This window comes from Micropterus salmoides, unplaced genomic scaffold, assembly GCF_014851395.1.
Source record: "Micropterus salmoides isolate LMB-PRFRI ecotype aquatic unplaced genomic scaffold, ASM1485139v1 Ms_hic_scaffold_4030, whole genome shotgun sequence".
Lineage (NCBI taxonomy): Eukaryota > Metazoa > Chordata > Actinopteri > Centrarchiformes > Centrarchidae > Micropterus > Micropterus salmoides.
The window spans coordinates 12,967-36,230 of NW_024043408.1; the positions used below are offsets into that span (position 1 = coordinate 12,967).

At 39.9% G+C, this 23,264-nt stretch overlaps 2 protein-coding genes across 2 annotated transcripts; one reads left to right on the forward strand and one right to left on the reverse strand.

Moving 5' to 3' along the window:
• Positions 1–4,645: 4,645 nt before the first annotated feature.
• Positions 4,646–12,676, reverse strand: LOC119887175. The gene is made up of 9 exons (XM_038698080.1): positions 12,577–12,676; positions 9,889–10,034; positions 9,081–9,236; positions 8,153–8,249; positions 7,705–7,965; positions 6,828–7,067; positions 6,507–6,626; positions 6,226–6,279; positions 4,646–4,791 (listed from the first exon to the last, which is right to left on the reverse strand). Exons 1-9 carry the CDS (start codon positions 12,674–12,676, stop codon positions 4,646–4,648), a joined length of 1,320 nt encoding a protein of 439 aa, XP_038554008.1.
• Positions 12,677–18,337: 5,661 nt separating this feature from the next.
• Positions 18,338–22,687, forward strand: LOC119887176 (Fc receptor-like protein 5; the record flags this gene model as incomplete). The annotated part of the gene is made up of 3 exons (XM_038698081.1): positions 18,338–18,392; positions 18,720–18,989; positions 22,412–22,687. Coding segments are annotated over exons 1-3 (601 nt in total), but the record flags the coding sequence as incomplete, so codon positions are not given.
• Between the last annotated feature and the right edge of the window lie 577 nt (positions 22,688–23,264).

A 23,264-nucleotide genomic window follows, 5' to 3' on the forward strand; every position in this document is an offset into this window, starting at 1 on the left:
TGGGTATACTTTCAGAAATATTCTGTAAATGTTTGTTCACACTCACTGCTGCAAACTTTAGCCTGAAGGAAGGTCAAATTAATTATCTTTCTCCTTCCTGGGTTTTGTGATGACAGCATATGTTGCCACTGAAACATAATAAAATAAACACAGAAAGACACAGAAAGACAATTATTTACAAAACTAACATAAATGAAGCTGCTTCCAAAGTGAATTACATTATTTCAATAAATTCTAATAATAAATTAATAAATCTATTAATATAAGTATGACAATATCAGTGAAATAATGTGCATTATAAAACCGGTAGCTCAAATCATGCAATCTGATTGGTTCATAGCAGTGATGAATTCCTTTGCACAGATCTGTATCACTCCGCACAAACAGGGTTCGAGTTATAATCTCTAGCCTATAATCTCATCAGCCAATGAGAGAGAAATTGCTTTTACGCGATTCAACATTTCACACACTCAAACACACAGCAGTCCACTACTTGCACCAGATATCTGCGATATTGCAACAAAGATTAGGCAAAGTTTCAATAGCCTGCTCAAGGACAGACTCAATTCCACCCTTTATGATAGGTATAATATTAAAGTGTTGTTATTTTACGCACTGCTTGCCGCCGGCACAAGAGAGCGAGCATATTATAAGTTACCAAAGTCGATCTACTGAAGCTGGACAGTTTCTAGTGGCTGCACAATAAACGGCAACGTGCATAAATAAATAGTTCTAATAATTCCTTTGATGTATGTTGCTTACAACAGTCATAGCCCACCGGCAGCCTGGTGGAACTACATTTTGTATTCATAAAGAAATGTCTATTGATGAAATAAAACAAAGTCAAATTGTAGTGCTTCTGTTAACCTACTTTCTTTTGCCACACTTGGTAACAGTTTTATAAAAGCAATAGCTCCCTTCAGGCTAACGCCCCTTAACTGTGATATAATAAGATAATACCACGGCCTGTCGTGAGCAATTGTTTTATTATTTTAATACACTTTTTTTAATCACTGTGCTGTTTCTGGTTCTCATGTACTTCTGTAGTCTCCTAACACCATGAAGGTCCAATATTTATTTATTTATTTATATTTATATAATATTTGCAATTTGTTGTCTAATGGACCCCAGCTGTGAAAAAGATGGATAAATGTAATGGATTTTCTAACTGTATGCTTTGAAATCCTTCCTGATTCCCAAATATGTATAACCGTCCACACATACACAAATTTTTGTGTTTACATGAAAATCACACATGACATTCAGTGACCTCCCCCCTCTATTCCCTGGACTTTATACATGACTGGCTACAAATGAACAGAAATAGTCCCTCTTTTGTTGTCTGTTGTTTGTAATCTGTCCCACAAAGCCTTGCTCTGCAGGTGGGTGGTAGATTCCAAATGTGGGGCCTGCCTGTATTCTTAAAGCACCACCATGTATAATTGTGCCTGACGTACCCACAGCTATTAAACTCTTTCCCCATCAAAACCATGGACGCTCACAGTTGGGAGTGTTGACAAGTCAGTCTGTATAATGATGTTATACTAAATGTCCAATATTAATGTTTTTGTATTAATTTGAATGGCCAGGATAACTTACATCTAAAAGTTATAAACACCAGTATGAGAATGTTTTACACCTCAGCAGACAGCTAGCTGGAACACCCACATCCTGTATGCGAAAACAACTTCAGCAGCTACACATCAGCATTGCGTGTTACATTTCTGTATCTAAGTAATAAGTGATGAAGAAGAGTCAAATACGGATCATGGCGGACGCAGGATCACTCATGACAGCGGATGTGACACTCAAAAGATTCAACTGTGTAAAATGTATTCAATACATGGAAGGAGCTCACGTAGCGTTAGCTGAGGGGGCTAATATGATTGCGTTACAGTGTTGCATGGAGTGTTTTGGAAGGTGGATAATTAATTACAGTCTGTAGTCTGAGCTGCTTAAAATACAGTTTGAATCAATTTTTTGGTGTGGAAGCAAAAACTTAGTTATGTTGGAAGGAGTTTAGTGTTCCTCACCTGTTGTAGAGAAGAGCAAGACTGGAAGGAGGAAGGACAGATTGGGGAACCTGTTTGAAAAAAAAAAATCAAACAACAAAACCAACATTAGTTCATAGTAACGACCAGCAGGAATCACCAGAACTGGAGCTCATTGGCATTTTTTTTTCTCTTAACACTTGATTGTGTTTTGTCACAGTCGTCACATTCTACCATTAAGAGCCCACTTCTAGCAAACTTTGTGCCAGTAATGTAAGTTTTTCATGTTTATTCTCGTTACCTGAGATGACTTCTACAAGCAGTAATCCCACTAAATGCAGCAGAGCCATCAAGAAAACACTGACACCAACACAGATCAGCAGAGTGAGCTGAGAGGCTGATGGGGGGCCATTACCAAATAATAATATACTTGAAGTATATTTAAGTAAAGTTCAAGTATATTTTACATACTAAGTATACTTACCTCAAAATACTAGAAGCATACTTGTAAGTGTACTTACATTTTAATACTTCTCAGGGCTAAATTGGCCCAGTATATTTAAAATTTACGTTTATTTATACTTAAAGTGTAAGAGTAGTAAACTAGTACACAACTAATTTACATCAAGTTTTATTTTGTACTGCAACTATACTATGAACTATAATACAAGTAACTTATAGAAGTTCTGCTAGTTTACTAGTTAAAAACTTCTAGCCTAGTTTTTTAGTTTATAAAAGTACACTTAAGTATACTACTAAGTAAACTTGTTCAATAGTTTTATACTGAAAGAAAACTTACATGTATACTTAAAGTGAACTTAACATCGGACTCTGTCATTTAGACTATTCTGTTTGCAAAGTAGAGCAAGAGAAAGTTATAAGGAGCATGGCAAGTGCTGTCATCAAAATCCTGAAACGTCACTACAAACAGCTGAGTGCAAGGGAGGTTTCCACGCAGACGTTTTCTGGTATTTTCAGTAACTTACAAAAACCTCACAAATCACAGCAAACGCATTCCTCTTCGACAGAGAGGCAAGACATTATGGTAATAAAGAAAGCAACTTAAAAACAACACCATGAGGCCACCACCGGCCAGCTACGGCGCACACACTGTTTAATACCCACAAGAACATCCGTAATATCAAATAGGTGGTCAGCAGCGACCTGACCCAGCCTTTAAAACAGCAGCACAGCAGCTACATCAAATGAAAAAGCACTTATACTCACCTGTTTGAATGGCATCCACAAAGCTTGCATTGAGCAAAATCTTTGACAATGCAGTACAGTATATTGGTCAAGTTAATAGCCCAAGCTATGCATATCAAAGATGTTTGTTTATGCTGTGCATTTTTATATGTAAAAATATGAATCTAATCTTATACAATTATTTGATTTTTTAACATACTCTGCACTCAGTACAATGTTTAGCTTCCTGAGCAGACTTGTCGCTCTTTATACTATGTAACCTGGCATATAATGCTTGGAACATTGAAAAGTGACGCTAAAGGGGTACCCAGTGCGTTAAAAAGCGACACCAAGGGGTCTTGTGGAGAAAACAGACTTTCAGACAGAAATATGTGGCCCATGCAGGACTAGATAGAAATGGCTCATTCTAAAGTAATAAAATTATGTAAGGTCTTTATACACCACTGAAAACACAGTTGTATATATTGCATTTGTCAATAGATCCTCCGAACTATTACACACTGGACCTTTAAAAGTTACTAAAGTAAAATAATGTAGCAGTCCTGACTGTGCTTGTATGACATCCTCCATGTGTACACCTAGCAGATATGGACATACAAGCTTAAATAATGTATTTCCTCCTGCTTTCACCTTCAGTCAGGTGTCGTGCTCACAGTGACCTGTAAACACACAGGATATACACAAACTGTACCCTAAAAATTACGATTGTGCATGCTTTATCTTAAACTCCAAAAAGTAAACACCCTTCTCTACAAAGAATATGGTACAAAAACACACTGCTAGCTAGTATCACCAAAGTCTTGCTAAAAGGGGCTCTATGTAAGTTTTTCAATGAAATTAATCAAATTTTCTTTGCCTTATTGTCAATGGGCTCAAAACACATTTAGAAATGAAGCACACGCTTGTTTTCTCCGTTGCTTGCATCAGTCACTAGTCTGCATTTAATGTGGGGACACCGGGTCGGATTCAGCTGTCTGCGCGCTCCTGAGCCTCTCTCTGACTACAGCGACAACACGGCAGCTAACGACATGCAGCTCTAACACCATAAAAACAACTGGCTCACAGCAAAATACAGGCTCCACGTAAGGATGCAAAGCAATAAAGTTTTATATGCTGAAGCCCATCAGACCAAACAGGTTCAGATGATGTCGAGTAAGAACAAAGTGAGCCTTAGTAAAGAAAGAGAAGAGAAACGGAGAAAGTCACCTTAGCTCGGGTTTGTGATGACAGCATATGTGGTCCCTGAATGCACTATTATTCTTTACTGACAAAAATTCAGCTATATTTTTTTGGTAGCACAACATTAACACAAGGTTACTGCATGACTCTGGTACAGGTGATCGCGGGTTTGATTCCCGGTCAGGACAGGGTATCAAGTCTGACCCTTAGGCAACGTCCTTAATGTTACTTGCCTACCTCAGACATGAGTGAAACTGCAATTATAAGAGTCACACCAGCTCGAACGTCGCCTGGATCAACAAGGCGCACGTCAGGTGCTGGGGAACCAGGGCAACCTGATGAGAAATCAGCGATGAGATGTCTTCATCATCCCCACACTCCGAGATTGGGTCCCAAGCCCCACTATCAACAAACCCTTATGGCACACACTCATTTAACACAAGGGTGACTGACCTGAGATTGAAGATCATGACCAAACTGGTGATGAAGATTGCCAAAACAAAGTACCTTCTGAAAGTCTAGAAGATTTAAATGCAGCACTACATAACATCTCCACTAAAGCCATAACCGAGACAAGTGAGCTGACTCGCTTGGCTTGGCTATAAGATAAGAAGCAAAGGCCAAGAGAATAACCCGGATGTTCTCCACCGAAGCGTCCAAAGTGTACTCTCACTGGCAGGGTAGTAACACAAGGCTAAGAACAAACAGTACTGGAAGAACATACAGGAGACAATCCCACTACCGGCCAACATAGTAGTAGTTGGAAGACACCTTGTAAGACCAAGCTGAGGTCCAGAAGGACTTCAAGAACCAGACTGACAAACTGATGACGGCTTACCAACCAGTTATTTTGATGATCGATAAACAGCCGAAGAAGGCTGCAGTGAAGATGTAGCAATCCCAAGCAACATCAACATCAAAAAGAAGGAACACGAGAAGTCTGAAAAATGCCAAGCATTAAAAGAGAAGCTGGAAAAAATGGATAGTAAATGCAACAGTGGTGACAGTAGTAATAGGAGCACTGGGGGACTGTGACCCCCAAACAGGGGCAGTGGCTCCAGCAGATTCCAGGTACAACGTCTGAAATCTCTGTCCAGAAGAGTGTAGTCCTACGATACTGTAGAGCACCATCAAACTCCCAAGCCTCTGTTAGAGGACTCAGCACAATCTTGACCTCCTGTGCAGACTTTGTCCTCTCTTAACACTATGTCACCTGGCATATAATGCTTTTAACACTGAAAAGTGAAGCTAAAGGGTCCCCAGTACGTGACACCAAGGGGTCGTTTCACTAGTAAGGACCACAATCAACAGATACGATTAAATGATTTACTGATGAACAAACGATGTATGATGCTTGCAGTAGCTGAATAGACATTCGAAAGCATTGTGGGGAAGCTATGATAGGGAAATCCGCCGTAGTGCCCGGGCATGATGGACCCCCATATAAGCCTATGTAGAGGAAGAAGGCGATGAGGAGACCGGACAGAGAAAAAGGTGCAGAATGCGAGAGCGAAGAAGAGGAAGTGTGATGTGTGGCTATTTATGGAAATGCCGGTAGTGACGTCATTGATGTGTGGTCCCCCTCCTGAAACTCTGCTGGTAGCACCACCCTCTAGCGTCTATATTTGACAACTTGGGAGTGAACACATGTTGACAGGGCACATATCCTCCATTGTCATTAAACATTGGCACTGGATGTAAATTGTGAGTTATGGAAATGTAGTAATCCCTGGCTGTTAAAATATAAAGACAGGCTCAAATAGTGAGCTTGGTAGATTAAACTCTGGCTAGTCCCTTCTCCCTCTGATCATTTCTAAAATGACAATATACCATGTTTGGTGTTACCTACCTGTTTGTGGAGGAGAAGGCTTTGCAAATGAGGGAGGAGAGGTTGAAGCACTTCCTTGAAATAAGAAAATACCACAATAAAGTGTGTTTACAGGGTGACGGTCCATCAGGCATCGCTATATAAGCAATTACATTCTGGCACTAGCAATAATCTTAGTTTCTAAAATGTAATGGATGGATGCGAAACTTAACACATGCTGAAATTTTAATAAACTTGTTTACCAAACAGCCTACTTAAAACAGGGTTTCAGTCACTTAAACAAGTATTAGTATGTTATGTACCTTTGTGCTTCATGGAGCAAAGCCCCACTACCAAAAGTAGAAAAGTCACGAGTACAACAGGGACAACTATCCAAAGCAGGTTGAAGACATGAGGAGAAAAATAAGTCTGTTCTTGGTTTGCTGGGAAAAAAAACACATTAAGCAGGTGATGTAACAATATGAAACATGGGATCCGAATGCTGTAGTCTCAAAGACACTGACGTGATAATTAGCACAAAACACAGCAGGACTAAGGCTGATGGGAATGTCATTAGTTTTGCCCTTAGTTGCCTCCTTCGGTCCAGACGCCATGGAGGTGGCAGATTAGAAAATGTGTCTCACCTCTGACAGCCAGCCGGCTCTCTGGCGATTCTCCAGCTCCAAAGATGTCACACTTGTAGAGTCCTTCATCAGACTTGGAAACATTGATGGTCATCTCTCCTGTAGAGCTGTTCCCGATGAGGAGGCCATCTTTATAGAAATGAGCATCAAGGCTGGACATTTTCTTTTGTCTGCAACTCAGGGTCACAGCTTCTCCCTCCATCACAGGAAGCACGGGACTCTCCAGGATCACAGGCCCAGCTGTTCAACAATGGAAGTTCAGAAATATTTTATGTTGAATGTAATTATGTATATGTTAATGTAACTAATAGTATTGCTGACAAGAAAAAAAAATATATAAATCATGTGACAATAATTGTTACCATGTGACTGTAGATTTAAGAGTTTAAATAAAGAAATTGTCACATTTTCAAATACTGGCATGCCAGGCACTATTTCCAGCCCAGAACCCCTAGGAATGTGGTTCATATTGGACAATTTCATATATATTTCATAGTCAAAGTTACCAATATAATGAGTGTTTAAATGTCAAGCAGGTATTGTGGATATTTTCCCAAACAATAAATCCCACATTGCAGAATCCATGATATCTCGACACGTTTAAATTAAATTTTATACAATTTAGGAAACAGCTTATATATCACATGCTATACTTTGCCTATGTGTTTAAATTTCCTATACCAGTCTGCTTGGGACAAACTAAAAAGACAGCTCAGTAGCGAAGAGTTGGGCTGTGCTGCAGGATGGTTTCAGAGTTGTCTTTGAGTTTTCTCTGAAGTTTGCTATATTTTATTGGGCTCCATAAAACATATTCTATCAATAAAATGATTTATAAAATTATATGTTTAAGGTGTTTTGGTAAGTAGATTGAACATACCTGTCACTACAATTCTGACGATGTTGCTTTTCTTTTCCTTAGCATCACACCAGTACTCTCCAGTGTCACTTGAAAAAGCATTTGTAATGTTGCAGGATCCTGTTATCTCCCATTTATTGTTACATGTAATATTTCTTCCTTTGATTCTCCTAAACACTCTCCATTCAGTCAGATCATTTAAAGAGCCCTCACAGTTTACAGAGACAGACTCATATTCAAAGAACTGCAGCCGGGATGGAATGATATGCGGAAAAGTTGCATCTGAGAAAGAAAAAAAAGAGACCAAAATATGAAGTTGTTTCGTTTCCAAATTAAATATGTACCATTCTAATAAAAACATTTTACTACATGACAAAATGTTTTGTGTATCAGTACAGAAAGTAACTTGTTTTTCAGACTTTAAAATTGCACATCCAGTCTTTTGGAAACATGGAAACAACTGACTTACCAGCTCTGAGAGAACAGCTGTACTGAACTTGTGCAGGCAACAACAGCAGCACATTTATCACTGGAGAGACAAGAGATCTACAGTTCAGACACTGATGCTTTTTATGCAGATTAATGTGTGTTGGTAAAAAAAAAAAAAAAAAACAACTCGTGAAGATGGCGCCGCACACGGCCGCCTCGGGATTACGCAAATCAGTACAGAGTGATACTATTACACAGTAGAAGCGGCATTTCAGAACGATGGCATGTAATACTTAGTTTGTCCTCTTAGGGGACACTGGTTCCACGACAGAACAATTGACCCTTAACATTAAATTTGAGCTGGAAAATCCATTAAGTAGCATTTCTGGGGGAGTATAAGAAGTGTTGGGAATAAAGCATTGGTTAAAAACATCACTCAAACAAATGTCAGGAACCATTGCTGAAAATTAAAGAGCACTGCAAAATTAACTTAAATGGATTCTTCTTTTCAATAGCAACAACACAGTAATATAACTACTCTAATGCAGTGGAGAGACCTGCTAAGTAACTTAACAAAGATTATTTAATTAATCAAGGTAATGGCAAATTATGAGGAATGTGGACTGTCCTCCTCTGGTGTTCTGGAGTTTCTCACACCTGGGTGTGACAAAGGGAGAGGGCATGTTAAGAGTCCATGTTAATGGCTCTTTGGCTGGGGTTTTGGGGTACTTCCGCTGTCTGTTGAGGGTTGATATCTCAACCCCCCCCTCTTTCTCTCAGGGAGAGAAAAAGTTTAAAATTTATTTGATATAAAATGAACAAATCCATACTGGCTGATCACTACAGAGGCTACACGTTACTCTGTATGAATGGTTACTTTTTAAGTTGTCCTTATGTTAAAGGTTTTGGCAAGTTATAAAAAATCTTGTGAATTGTTGTGACAAGGTTTTTATAAGGCCTTTTCAGACGGCTTTGATCCGCGGGATCGCTCTGCGCTCCTCATCAACAGACAGGTAACCATGGCAGCGGCTTCTGTGTAACTGGCGCGATCCCGTGAAACTGCTGCAGTCATTCTCTGTAGTCTCACGCACAAGCCCGCTCGCTGCCAGAGTTGAAATGTCCCACTGCAACACATCCACCAAAGAAGTTATTGTCATGGGTCCTGCTTTACCATCCATGTTATAATAGAGCTGCCGCCAGTTTGCCGCCAGTGTGGGGGGATCTCAGTATATTTTCCTGCTTTTCTGCCCTTGGTGCACAGTGTGTGTGTGTGAGAAGGGAAGGGGCAAGTAGTGGTTGTTAGTGATCGCAACCTACCATATCTTCTAGCACGGTGGCTCAGAGTGTTTATTTAAAAATGGTATAGGTGTAGGAAGAGGGATCTGCATTTAATTGCAGAGCATTACTGTATAATGTCGTCCTCGCTCCTCAGCTGAAAGCTGCTGTTTTAAAAAGCTTGGTTGGTCAGGGAGTGCTTGTAGCGCCTGGGCCGGAGAGCAGCTCAGATGCAGGTGGCAGGTGTTCCTCTCTGTTGTCCAAATCATTCGTTGACTCTCCTCTTGTCTGGGCGTCATGTCGTTGTCTTCTGCTGTCCGTCACAAACTGAGACACTGTTCCTGCATCTAAATATTGTTTTTCAGTGTCCTCTTGTCTCTGTGGGAGAATATTGTTGGTTTCTCCTTCTGTCCTGAGCTTCTCTCTGTTTTTCTCCTCCTCTATTTGACATAAAGGTCCTGTTTCTTCACTGAAACATTCAATGTGATTTTCTTCTTCCACCTTGTTCTGATTCTTCACTGTTTCAGTTTTTGCTGTGAGTTTCTCTCGACCTGTTTCTCTTTCCATCAAACACTCCTGTTCTGAATCTTTGCTCTTCGTCTCTCTGTGTATCTGTGTTTCTTCATCCTCATGGAGCTTCTTGGTGTCTGCGTGCAGAAACAACAACAAACAAACTATTAAGTTTTTCCAAGACAAATAGAAAAAAAATAACATCTCTCGTTTTAACAGATATATAAATACATGCATTAATTATTTATTTCTTACCAGTGAATACAAACATTAAATGAGGAGTACTTTAATAATGCACGTCACATATTGCAGATGACCTGACCATAATCTTTCTGGCCCGGTCTAAAGAAACGGACTGAAAAGATACTGACAGATCGTATGGAAGATATTGAATAAAACTATATAATAATAATAATAATAATAATAATAATAATAATAATAATAATAATAATACAATCAACTCTGCACAGCAATAAAGGAACAGGTTAATGTTAAACTTGTGCACTTCCCTCTAACTCAGAAATACATCCCAGATTATCTTGCTCAACATGTTATATACCTGAACTTTCATGTTCAAACAAGCCATATCAGCCAAACAAACAAAACATTTTCACTTTCATTTTTTACCACAGATGTTATGTGAGAGTGTGGCACCCTCCACTGTGTCTGAACTGCAACAGGTGAGAAAATCTCTGCATTCAATGCAGCTCTCTGACTGTGCCACTAAAATGTCAGTTGCTGCACACAGAGCATGGTGCACTGGAATCTAAACTCAAGCTGAGCTCACATCTGAGTACTGAGCAGGAGGAACTTTCAGTGCCAACCTTATGTATTGTACATGTTCACAATGCAGTTAAATATCTGTGGTGCAGAAGTGTGTGTAAGGCTAAAGTGTGCTCAACACCAGCGCCACCAACGCCTTCTTGGACTGCGCTGAACACACTGAAGAGACAGAACTGAAGAAGTCCTTTGGATGAGGGACGAAACGTCTTCCAGTATCTTCAACCAAGTCCAGTTGCCCTTGACTTTAACCTTCGTTGGATAACTATGACCTGGATGACTGAGAATCTTCACAGACAACACCAGAAATAATCTGTAGAGGAAGAGAAAGTTCTCAGCTACACGATAGGCAAGTGTATTTAGCTTTAGTCCGTTGCTCAGACAGTCAGCAGCAGTCAGAGGTTACAGCTCTCTGCATCCCTAATTCCTGTGTTTCATTTATGAATAACAGTAAAAAATATAAATATAAAAAATGTAGCAACATATGATTGGATCTAACTATTTTTCACAAGAGAAAGATATAAATGACTAAGTTGAATAAATCTCTTTTATTGTGTGGTGTCTGGATCTATCTGCGTATGAACTTGAGGTATTAAGTTCCTCTGTAAGTCTTTGAAACATATTGATTACACTGACATCTGAACTTCACCCACCAGCAACCTATATGTAATTCAGTGCATTCTCATCTCAGTGCTGACCGACGTTTTAAGACAGCGTGAAATTGTGTCAGATGTCTTTTATGAAGGCTATATGCCAAATAATAGTTATACAATATTATATTTGATATATTATATAGTAATTTAATAAAACCCATGACTATTGTAAAATATCTAAACTTTCCAACAAGCAGCAGTTTCAACTAACACTGCGGTTGTAACCACCTCTGTTTACACATTCATATCGTCTAAGAATGTCAGACACTGTGTTTTGTTTTAAATGCTGCAGACGCTGCTGATAATTTGAGCCTCTGCCTCGACACAAACCACAGCACAAAACCACGGACAGAAATGGGTAAGATGGGCCCCTCAGCGCCTTCAGCCTGCAGCCCCCCACAGGACCAAAGTAGCATTCTCACATGTTCATATGACGGTTTAACACGCCACAGTATAATGTCATGTTGTAGATGCTGATTTGTGTCTGTTTTTCAGAGAAGGATGAACACTTGCACCTTGCATGCTCTCCAAAATGGTAGCCATGTTCTTTTAATGATTTTGGACCATGACATAAATTAAATTAATTTGTCAAGATAACAGCACATTTACAACATTACTGAAAGAGTTTATTTGAACTCTGGAGGATTCACTTCTTTAGTTTGTTTCATTTAGTCACATCCTAGTTATTACAAAAACATGGTCACGCAGCCACATTGTTCGCAGCTTTATGGACACCAGGAATAAAAAATGTCTGCGGCTGAGACGATTTCATCTGTTTCAATATTTCCAATATCTGGAGCTTCCAGCTTCACAGTGACAGCAGCTCTCTCAGCAGCTACAGACCCACCGTTAGCAGATCAGGAACCCCAGTATGCTTCCATAGAGGACGTACGGCAGAGAGAACCACTGGCCTTTCATATTTCTTTGATCAATGTGTCTAAATATTTTTATGAGATCTTTGTATATAAACACATTAGGCCAGGCAAGGCAGAGAGGGTAAGTTGATACTGCAGAAAAAAAGTTTTATATGTGCTGCCCCCTAGTGTTAGGTACAAAACATAGTAAACAATGTTGTACACGTGACCTTTATCAAGTGTAGAAGCTGTGGACAGAACATGTAGAAACAATCAGATAGCATTAAGCGCAGCATTAGTAGCCTTAGTAGGGGCAGGTTGGCACCATTGATATTTTCTGCAGTCCATTGTAGTCTGTCCCTGTCCTGTTTGGTGGCAGATTCAAACCAGACAGTGTTTGATGTGCAGAGAGCAGACTGAATCCTGGTTGTGTAGATGTGGATCAGCAGTTCCAGACAGGTTGAGCTTCTTGAGCTGGTGCAGGAAGTACATCCTCTGCTGGGCCTTCTTGATGATGGTGTTGAGTATGGTGCTCTAACTTTGCCCCCTCATCCAATCCATCATTCCTTCATAATTTCTACTCCACTTTCTCCATCAGCAGCACGTTTTATAGTCTAAGCCTAACACTAAAAGACACAGAACGCATTTTTCCACCCACGATCTGTTATCACGGCACTTGTGGGTTTGTTAATGATGCAGCCTGTCAAACAACTGAAACAAACATCTGCACCCTGTATTCAGCGCTTTACCTGGTCCGTGCTTGTAAAGTATCCAGTTTTTGTGTTTTTGTTAGAGTGAAGTCTGTGCGAGGTAACACATGCACATGTAAGACGACCACTGCTCACCCCCCCACCCCCATCTGCTATCAGATGCACTAATCGATGAGGAGACAAGCCTGAGCTGTGTTAGGTGAGGGATTCCCTACAAGGTTAACGTAAACATTACCACAGTTGAGCGCTGGCAGGGACCTGGCGGTTTTTAACGGCTGAAATGCGGCAACGGGTGCTCTATATGGATTGCAACTGCACAACACTTGCAGTTTGTCTCCATATCTATCTTTTCCTTGAGTTGAGAGATGATCCAAATAAAATTTAACAGCTTTTGCGGCGTCTCTACGAGGGAGTCGCGACTTGGTCTGTTGTTGTGCCCTCCAGGTCACTGCAAATGTCACGTGACTGAAAACTATGAATAGTTATGTATTGTAACTCCATGTTCCATGAGTATAGGTGCAGCCCTGTAAGCAGTGGGCCTCATTGGACCTTGGTTCTCAGTGTTGAAGAAAAGGCACCATGGGAGGCGAAGGCTAGGTCTCACCATTGTATTTTTACAAGGTGCAGACGTAGGAGAGGTCCACACTGTGGGTGGGCATAAACAAGTTTTATCAGTGCCGCGCATGTACATAAACCCAACAGTGATGGCCTTAGAGGGCTGCGCCTATACTCATAGAATATGGAGTGACAATACGTAATTATCGTTCTGTAATTTGCTGCCCTCTAATCCCCACACGTTGTGACTTACCAACATTCAGTTGGACAAAAGTTCCCTTCTGTATTGAGGGAATGGAGCATTTATATTTCTCTCCTAAAGAGATTTTTCTTTGAAGATTTTCAAGGACATGTTTCCATTAATCAATTCATCCAAAAACAGTGTCATGCGGTAAAAATAATATAGATTTTGACTCTGCTGTTACAGCCTTCCATGGATGTTCTCCTGATCTAAACAAGGTTTGGTCCACACTTATAAAGCTGCTGTTGGCAGGTTCAAGTTAACATGGCGGAAAGACATCATCACCTGCCAGGTATCCTGGCAGCAGTTGCTACCGTCAACCATTTTTGGAAGCAAACAATATCACATAACCATAATCCTGAACACAGAATATGATATTCCTTGATCACAACAACTTATGGTCTACAAAATGCATTATTTAAAAATCACTACATCTTTGCCAAGCTGACATTTACTACTGGACAGGACAAGTCTTATGAGGATGGTAACAGTTTGGAAAACTGAAGCACTGAAGGCAATGAGCCATGATTTACAGTACACTCCATCCTTCAGGTGAAACAGAAGTTGTGTAAAAAGAAAAACAAAATGCTGTAAAATGGAGGAACAAAATGTCTGTCATCAATGACACAATGGGTAACATTACAACATAAAGCTCATATAAATACTAGAGCTCTGTCTGGGACCTGTTTACAGTGTGCTGTCTGTGTTTTCTCTGCAGGCAATCAAGGAGATTGAGAGCACCTGGCCAGTGAGCCCAACCTATTTAGTCCTGCTCACCCAGACGGTGCTTGCGCCTTCAACACCGCTCTGCCACATTGTTTCTTTGTTTTGTTCTGTTTTAATACATCTCTGTTAGTTATTGTTACACCTGAGTGGCATCCTCCTTCTTTGTTGCGGCCGGAGTTGTAACAATACAAAGAACAAATACGTAGGACAAATATACAGACAGTACACAGTCACCTAAAGTATTATTAGGAACACCATACTAATACTGTGTTTGACCCCCTTTCGCCTTCAGAACTGCCTTAATTCTACGTGGCATTGATTCAACAAGGTGCTGAAAGCATTCTTTAGAAATGTTGGCCTATATTGATAGGATAGCATCTTGCAGTTGATGGAGATTTACGGGATGCACATCCAGGGCACGAAGCTCCCGTTCCACCACATACCAAAGATGCTCTATTGGGTTGAGATCTGGTGACTGTGGGGGCCATTTTAGTACAGTGAACTCATTGTCATGTTCAAGAAACCAATTTGAAATGATTCGAGCTTTGTGACATAAACCCTGCATTATCCTGCTGGAGGTAGCCATCAGAGGATGGGTACATGGTGGCCATAAAGGGATGGACATGGTCAGAAACAATGCTCAGGTAGGCCGTGGCATTTAAACGATGCCCAATTGGCACTAAGGGGCCTAAAGTGTGCCAAGAAAACATCACCCACACCATTACACCACCACCACCAGCCTGCACAGTGGTAACAAGGCATGATGGATCCATGTTCTCATTCTGTTTACGCCAAATTCTGACTCTACCATCTGAATGTCTCAACAGAAATCGAGACTCATCAGACCAGACAACATTTTTCCAGTCTTCAACTGTCCAATTTTGGTGAGCTCTTGCAAATTGTAGCCTCTTTTTCCTATTTGTAGTGGAGATGAGTGGTACCCGGTGGGGTCTTCTGCTGTTGTAGCCCATCCGCCTCAAGGTTGTGCGTGTTGTGGCTTCACAAATGCTTTGCTGCATACCTCAGTTGTAACGAGTGGTTATTTCAGTCAAAGTTGCTTCTATCAGCTTGAATCAGTCGGCCCGTTCTCCTCTGACCTCTAGCATCAACAAGCATTTTCGCCCACAGGACTGCCACATACTGGATGTTTTTCCCTTTTCACACCATTCTTTGTAAACCCTAGAAATGGTTGTGCATGAAAATCCCAGTAACTGAGCAGATTGTGAAATACTCAGACCGGCCCGTCTGGCACCAACAACCATGCCACACTCAAAATTGCTTAAATCACCTTTCTTTCCCATTCTGACATTCAGTTTGGAGTTCAGGAGATTGTCTTGACCAGGACCACACCCCTAAATGCATTGAAGCAACTGCCATGTGATTGGTTGATTAGATAATTGCATTAATGAGAAATTGAACAGGTGTTCCTAATAATCCTTTAGGTGAGTGTAGATACTCAGATATCAGATATAGAAGCAATTGCTTCTGTACTCTCTTTCTGGAGATCTGGATGATAAATGTTTACTCCATGTGTCCATGGGAGATACTGGACTAACACAGAGTCCTGTTCCCAATAAAGAAGAGGTTAATTGAAGATGGATCACTTCAATCAGCTGTGCTATTTTTATACTGTCTAATTCACAAGCAGTCAGGCACACCGCTAGCACTCACAGGCACACGCAAGCGCATACAAAACACACACATAGGCACACATCACACACAAGGATACAACACAAACACACACACACATACATACACACACTAGCCTATACAACATCCAATAGTTGAATGATGACCACACTTAAGCTCACCTCTTGAAATGTATGCGGATTTGGTTCAAGGGAAAAGAGAATAAACATTTTTAACCACCTAAAGAATCTACAAGCACGTTAGTATCTTACTACTGGAGACTCATTTAAACTCACCTCACCACAGTTTTCTCACATGTACTCAGCCTGTTATAACTCCAAACAAAGAGGGGTCACCATTAGTGATAAAAAGTAAAAACACATTTCAGTCATAATACCACTACTATAGACCCAGAGGGTCAATATTATAGATAACATTTCAATTCAAAATACTCATTTATGCTTCTGTAATATATGGCCCGAATGTTGATGACAACTCCTTTTTGACTGCTTTTTTCACCTCACTCTCTGCTCACTCAGACACAGCTCTTATAATAGGAGGGGACTTCAACCTGGTATGTAATCCAGCAGTTGACAGGCTCTGTAAGGCAGGCAGTCAGTGTATTTGGAAATCAACAGACGCCCTTAAACAATACATGAGCAATTTTGGTCTCTGCGATGTTTGGTGTTCTAACCACCCCACTCTCAGAGAATACCTTCTTCTCACCAGTCCACCACTCATGTTCTCGCCTTGACTATTTTAGTGGTTAGAAGCTCAATTATGACAGACATCTCAGACACTCAGATTCACCCTGTCACTATCAGTGATCATGCACCGGTTTCTATCGATCTGTACATCATTACTTAAAGACCTAGATTTTATTAGTTATTTCAAAAAGGAGTGGCCAATGTTTATGGAAACTAATGACCTGCAAGGAATCTCACGGTGTGTTCTGAGAGGTAAAATAATCTCCTTTTCAGCATACACAACAAAGAAAGAGAGATGAACAGAACTCTGGACTTACCTGTTTCAATGGCTGAACTCCACGAAGCCCCTTCACGTTATGTCGAATGGCCCGTGGTGTAGTCTACGTGATTTGCAGATAGGCCTATACGCTGTGTACCTACTAGAAAAGGTCAAGGATTTCCGTATACCCACTTAAAATAGCAAGATGATACGTAACAATATTGTGTTGTGACCGCACTCCTAACTTGCTGAGTTAGATAGTGATTAACACTGAACATTAGAAAATCAGTATACTCATACTCATTTACAATGGGGACGCTGGGGACATGTCCTCACCACTTTTTGAAAGGATTTGTTAAAAATGTTGAAAAACAAACAAATGTAAGTGCTATGAGAAAGTTTTTTTGTCAAAATAAGAAACCATGCAATGCAATGTAAAAACAGATATGCATTGTCCAAAAAAACAATTTGCTGATTACTGCATTATATTCCATTATATTTTTATATTCTGAATTGTCACCTGCGACCTGAATTTTGTGCTCCGCTTGATGAAAATAAAGACATTTATTTGTGCAGAAAATGTCTCCAGAATGCAGGAAATTAATTGTTAAATGCCCAAAATCTTATGGGGGAGGACCCCCAGAACCCCCAATATTTCTGTTATATTATTATTATTGTCTTGTTCTTATGACCCCAATATTCTGGAGACCTGGGGGCAAGGGGCCTTGGGCTTCTGGGCAGCGAGGTGTGTGCTTGGGCCTGGGTTCCGTGGTCCCCTCCTCACGCCTGCCCACACCTGAGGAGTTTCCTCTTAGCCCTGAAACCTGCCTTATTTTCCTCTTCTGAACTATCTGCTCGTCTGCATTTGGGTTTGAGACAGATACCTGACACCAGTAGCCACACAGATTGTTAGAGAGAACTGGCTTTATACACCCATTTGTCTCTGGCTCCCCCCTGTTAGTCTGTACAAAGTAAGAAAAATATATAAAAATGGGCACCCTTACTGGTTAAATTAATAAAAGTCATCAAGGATGGGTAGTTGAGTGAGTGTGACAAACCACTGCTGTGTTAATGCCACAGTGAGTGTGGCCCCGGGTTTTGCATCAACATCAGAAATAAACTTAACAGGAAGAGGAAGTTTTCATCTACAATACACTTCAGCTGTAGTTCAGTCTGATGCTCAGTCAGCAGCGAGACAAAATGGAGGCTACAGCTCTCTGCTTCAGACTGAGTGAGTACTGAGTCTCGGGTTTCTCTTTTTATATATATGTCTGAACATCAAAGCATATGACTGATGTACAGCTTCGCTCCTTTGTTTATCCAGTAATGCTTGAATTCATTCTGCTGGAGTCACGAGCTCAGAATCGTTATACTCAAAGTGGTGAGCAACAAAGAGAAAATACTCTTTTTAATTTTTTTGTTACTTAATTCTCTCCATCTACAGCATCACGGTAGGTTTACCTTAACCAATTACATATGTCTACAGTTTTCATAAATTAATCTGATCTCAAATTTGAAGTTAAAGTTAAATTCAGGTTAAATTTAATTAATTAATGCTACATGTGAATACCTGAAAGTGTCTTGCAAAAATACTAGCTGCATCTGCCACTTAGATGAGGTACTTTGATTTTTTTTTATTTAGTCCCATTTGTCACAGACATCATTATTTCCCAATTTTGGATGTTTAATCTGAGACACTTTTTCTCAGTTTCAGATGCAGTTTTTCTTCGTATCACTCCAGACAGACTGCAGCACTTTGAATATGAGTCTGTTTCTTTTCATTGTGAGGGGACTGATGGTTCCACTCAATTGAAAGGGATCAGGAACACTGAGGAATTTAAGCCGGTATGTGACATTAAGAGGACGCCAACGGGGTCCTCCTGCACTATTGATAAGAGCTATTCAGGAGACAGTGGAGAATACTGGTGTGAGACTGATGGAGGAGAGAGAAGCAACAGTGCCAACATCACTATTGTTGGTATGTTTATTATATTTCTAAAGTCACTTGATACCCATTTTAAACTGGTAACTACCTGATGTGTTTCACACAGAATGTTCAGTATAAACCTTAACTGATAAAACTCAGTGGTCCACTTTATACTTTAAATGTATAATTTGTATTCAACTTACTTTTTGCATGCAAAATGTGCAGGGCAATATTCGGGAATGCTCGCTTCCCATTTGTACTGATGCTTTGGGCTGCTGTTGAAGGTTTATGTGGTCGATCTTTGTCTCCTAGAAACATATTTTATACTAAATTGTTTTCACAGTTGCGTTGTGCTGACAAACTAATCACTGATTCAAAAATTTTTGAATTACTGGGATGGTCAGGGTGATGGGTCTGCAAAGCTCAGGACTTTGACTGCAGCAAGTCCAGTCTGTGGTTACATTCAGGCAACAAAAGCACTTTAATTTTAGGGAAACATTGTGGTGTAAATTAAATATTCATTATCACGTTGTGTTTCTTGATTTAAGTCGTTGAGGAAATTTTTTCTATTTAACAAACACCACGAGCTTTCCCTAACATTTATCTATAAGTGCTGGAGTGCCTAAACATACCCATAAAAAGTTTAATGATGCTGTAGTCGCTATAATCAGATATTTTCGTTATTGTATTGCGAGTTTGGATATTTTACAATGCAAACCAAATACATAATAGGTGAACCTTTTACTGATGGGTTTAGTGTAGGGGTGGACTGGTAATCTAGCATACCAAGCAAATGCCCGGTCAATATAACATTAATTATTTATTTAAATAACTATAAAAAAATGGACCAATGATAGGCCCGTAGAGTACAGACATAAACCCATTGATTCCTGTTCTTTACTGAGATGGGGCTGGCCCAATTTGTTCTCTTACCTCCATCCCCTATCCCTCTGCCCTCTACTTCTTGCGGGCCAAAAAAACAAATAAAATCTTCAAACGGCTGCTGCAAAATATGCCATCCGTCCATTTTTTTATAGTTATAAATAAATAATTAATGTTATATTAACCGGGCATTTGCGTGGTAAAGCATCATTAAACTTTTTATGGTTATGTTTAGGCACTCCAACACTTATAGAGAAATGTTAGGGAAAGCTCGTGGTGTTGGTTAAATAGAAAAAATTTCCATCAATGTGTGCCATTGATAATAATATAATGGTAAGATCATAAAATGACACTGTCACCCTATCTGGGGATCACTCACTGTCAAACAGCACCGCACCATAAGCTAATTGACATTGTTTTTGTAGCATGCACAGTTCCCTAAGGCAGTCTCAACTTCGGCCAACTGTGCTAATGGCTGAGTAGGTAACGTTTTGTCAGCATGGCTTGCATGGCGTTGGCTAATCACACGCTGCTGTGAAAATGACTTGTACTTATTGTGTACGGCCACCTCTGATCACCAGTGAGTCAGTACACTTGTCCACGGCACTTACAACTCAGCTTCATAGTGGTTTGGTGCCATTTTACAGTAGGTGCACATCTTTAAGAGGACTGCAAGGGTGGTGTATTAGTCAAGAGTGTCCAACAGATTGTCTTGAGTTGCCTGGGCCAAAAATGTTATTATTATTATTATCAATGCAGTGATGAATGACTCTACAAGTGTAGCATCTCTGGAGCTGGAGAATCACCAGAAAGCTGCCATACTGTCAGTAAATACAATAGAGGAGAAGGCATGTTGCGTGAACCCACTTTTAAAGAAACCTGGTTTAGATCCCTCCCTCCCACAAAATTTTAGACCAATTTCAAAACTGCCTTTTACTGCAAAGATTCTAGAAAGAATTGTGTCCAAACAGCTACTCACTGTGCTGGAAAATAACAAATTATTTGAAAAGTTTCAGTCTGGTTTTAGGAAGTACCACAGCACTGAGACTGCCCTGCTTAAAGTCACCAATGACCTTTTAATGTCTGCTGATGAAGGTATGTGCTCAGTCCTTGTACTCCTGGACCTTAGCGCTGCTTTTGACACCATTGATCACAACATCATGTTAGACAGACTGAGGCACTGGGTGGGGATCTCTGGTACTGCCCTAGAATGGTTTCATCCTACCTGTCAAATAGGAGTTTTGCGTGTCTGTAAACAACTATGTATCTTCATTCTGTCCAGTTAAATATGGTGTGCCTCAGGGTCGGTCTTAGGACCCATTTTGTTTTCCTTGTATCTGCTTCCCCTTGGATATATTATCCATAAACATGGCATTTCTTTTTATTTTGCTGATGACACACAAATATACTTGCCCTCAGATCCACAGACCCTGGAATGCTGAGTTCACTTAACAACTGCCTTTGTGAAGTTAAAAAATGGATGTCAAATAATTTCCTCCAGCTGAACTCAGACAAAACAGAAATCCTGGTCATCGGGTCCCAGCAGATGGCAAATCAAATACTGCCATCTGCTGGTTCCCTAGTAAATCACATTAAGCCTGTGGCAAAGAACCTTGGTGTTTGGTTTGATAGTAATTTAAATTTCGAGCAGCACACCACAAAGCTTGTTCAATCATGTTTTTATCAACTTAGAAATATTGCTAAAATTCGATCTATGTTAACTTTTAAGGACACCGAGACCATTTTACACGCCTTCATCTCATCACGCCTGGATTATTGCAACAGCCTTTTCACCTGTTTAACCCAAAAATCTATTGATCGACTCCAGACTGTCCAGAACTCAGCTGCCAGGCTTTTAACCAGAACAAAGAAATATGACCACATTACTCCTATTTTAGCTTCATTACACTGGCTCCCAGTATGTTTTAGAATTGACTTTAAAATTCTATTGATCACTTTTAAAGCTCTTCATGGCCTCTCGCCTTGTTACATTTCTGACCTTTAGTCCCATACGCACCAGCACGTACCTTGAGATCCTCGGGCAGAGGTCTGTTGTCTGTTCCAGAGTCTCGACTGAAAACTAAAGGGGACAGAGCGTTTGCTGTCAGGGCCCCGAGGCTCTGGAACAGCCTGCCCGAGGAAATCTGGTCGGCTGAGTCAGTGAACTCTTTTAAGTCCCTTCTTAAAACATACTTTTATAGGAGAGCTTTTTCCGATCTTATTTGACTTTATTTTATCCCTTTATTTTATTGTATTTTACTAATTTTATATTAAATTTTCATGCTCTTATCTTTTTTTTGTATTATTCTTTACACTTGTTAAAGCACTTTGTAACTTGTTTTGAAAAGTGCTCTACAATAAGGATTATTATTATTATATTATTATGTTAATCTTCTTGTATTGCTTTTAGAAAGTCAACTCCAATTATGAGTGGCGCCATTTCCATACCCTGCAGGGACACAACTTCCAGACTTTCAGACATATCATTCAGTACACTGCTGGATGTATGATGGGATATGCCAATATAAATAATTAACCACTGACTCCAAGTTGGTATGGTATAAATTAAATGTTTTAATGGTGTTGTTCAGGTGGTTCTGTGATCCTGGAGAGTCCTGTCCTTCCGGTTAAAGAGGGAGACGCTGTGACTCTGCGCTGTAGAAAAAAGGAAACTTCCTTTGACCTCAAAGCTGATTTCTATAAAGATGGCCACCTCATCAGAAACAGCTCCTCAGTAGAGATGACCATCCACAGTGTTACCAAGTCTGATGAAGGACTCTACAAGTGCAGAATCTCTGGAGCTGGAGAATCAGCAGAGAGCCAACTCACTGTGATAAACAACATTTTCATGAAACAAAATGAAGAAGGTATTTGATTCGATGTTTTTTATTAAATCTCGGTAGATTGTACTATCAACCCTTAATGTCAAGCCACACCATTTAGTGGCACCACCGGGCAGAATTTAGTTTATTTTTAGTTCATTTGCATCAGTGGCCTTATTTCAAAAGTGCAGGTAGGGCTGGACGATATGGCCAAAAATGTTATCATGAGAAAAAGTTTCATATCTTTAGATTTTCCTGAATGAAAGTTGAAGAAATTTGATGATTAATTGTAGTAAACTCTTCTTTAGGGTCAGCACTTAAGGCCAAACAGTGGATCACTTCACAAATCAGAGGTAGAACATTAAAACCATTTATGATAAAAATCTTTGTCAAAAATATGCATGAATAAAATTAAGTAAAAGAAAATTTTCAGACCTTTTTCCTCAACAAAATGGACATCTTAGTAAAAAGAAAATGAAGTCCTAATTTGTGTATGATTCAAGTGAATAAAATCAGACATGTATTGAATATTTATTGAACATTGGTTATATTGTTATTGAAAAAAAAATACCGCAATAATTATTGTTATTGTTTTTTGTAATAATTAATTAATAATTAATTA

Excerpts from the sequence above, each read along its gene's own strand:
- LOC119887175 (XM_038698080.1), bottom strand. The coding sequence starts at position 12,676 with ATGTACTTCCTGCACCAGCTCAAGAAGCTCAACCTGTCTGGAACTGCT. Across the intron at positions 9,237-9,888 it reads CAGTGAAGAATCAGAACAAG|TGGGACATTTCAACTCTGGC; the intron begins GTGGAAGAAGAA and ends GATGTGTTGCAG. Across the intron at positions 6,627-6,827 it reads GAGCCGGCTGGCTGTCAGAG|CAAACCAAGAACAGACTTAT; the intron begins GTGAGACACATT and ends TTTTTTTCCCAG.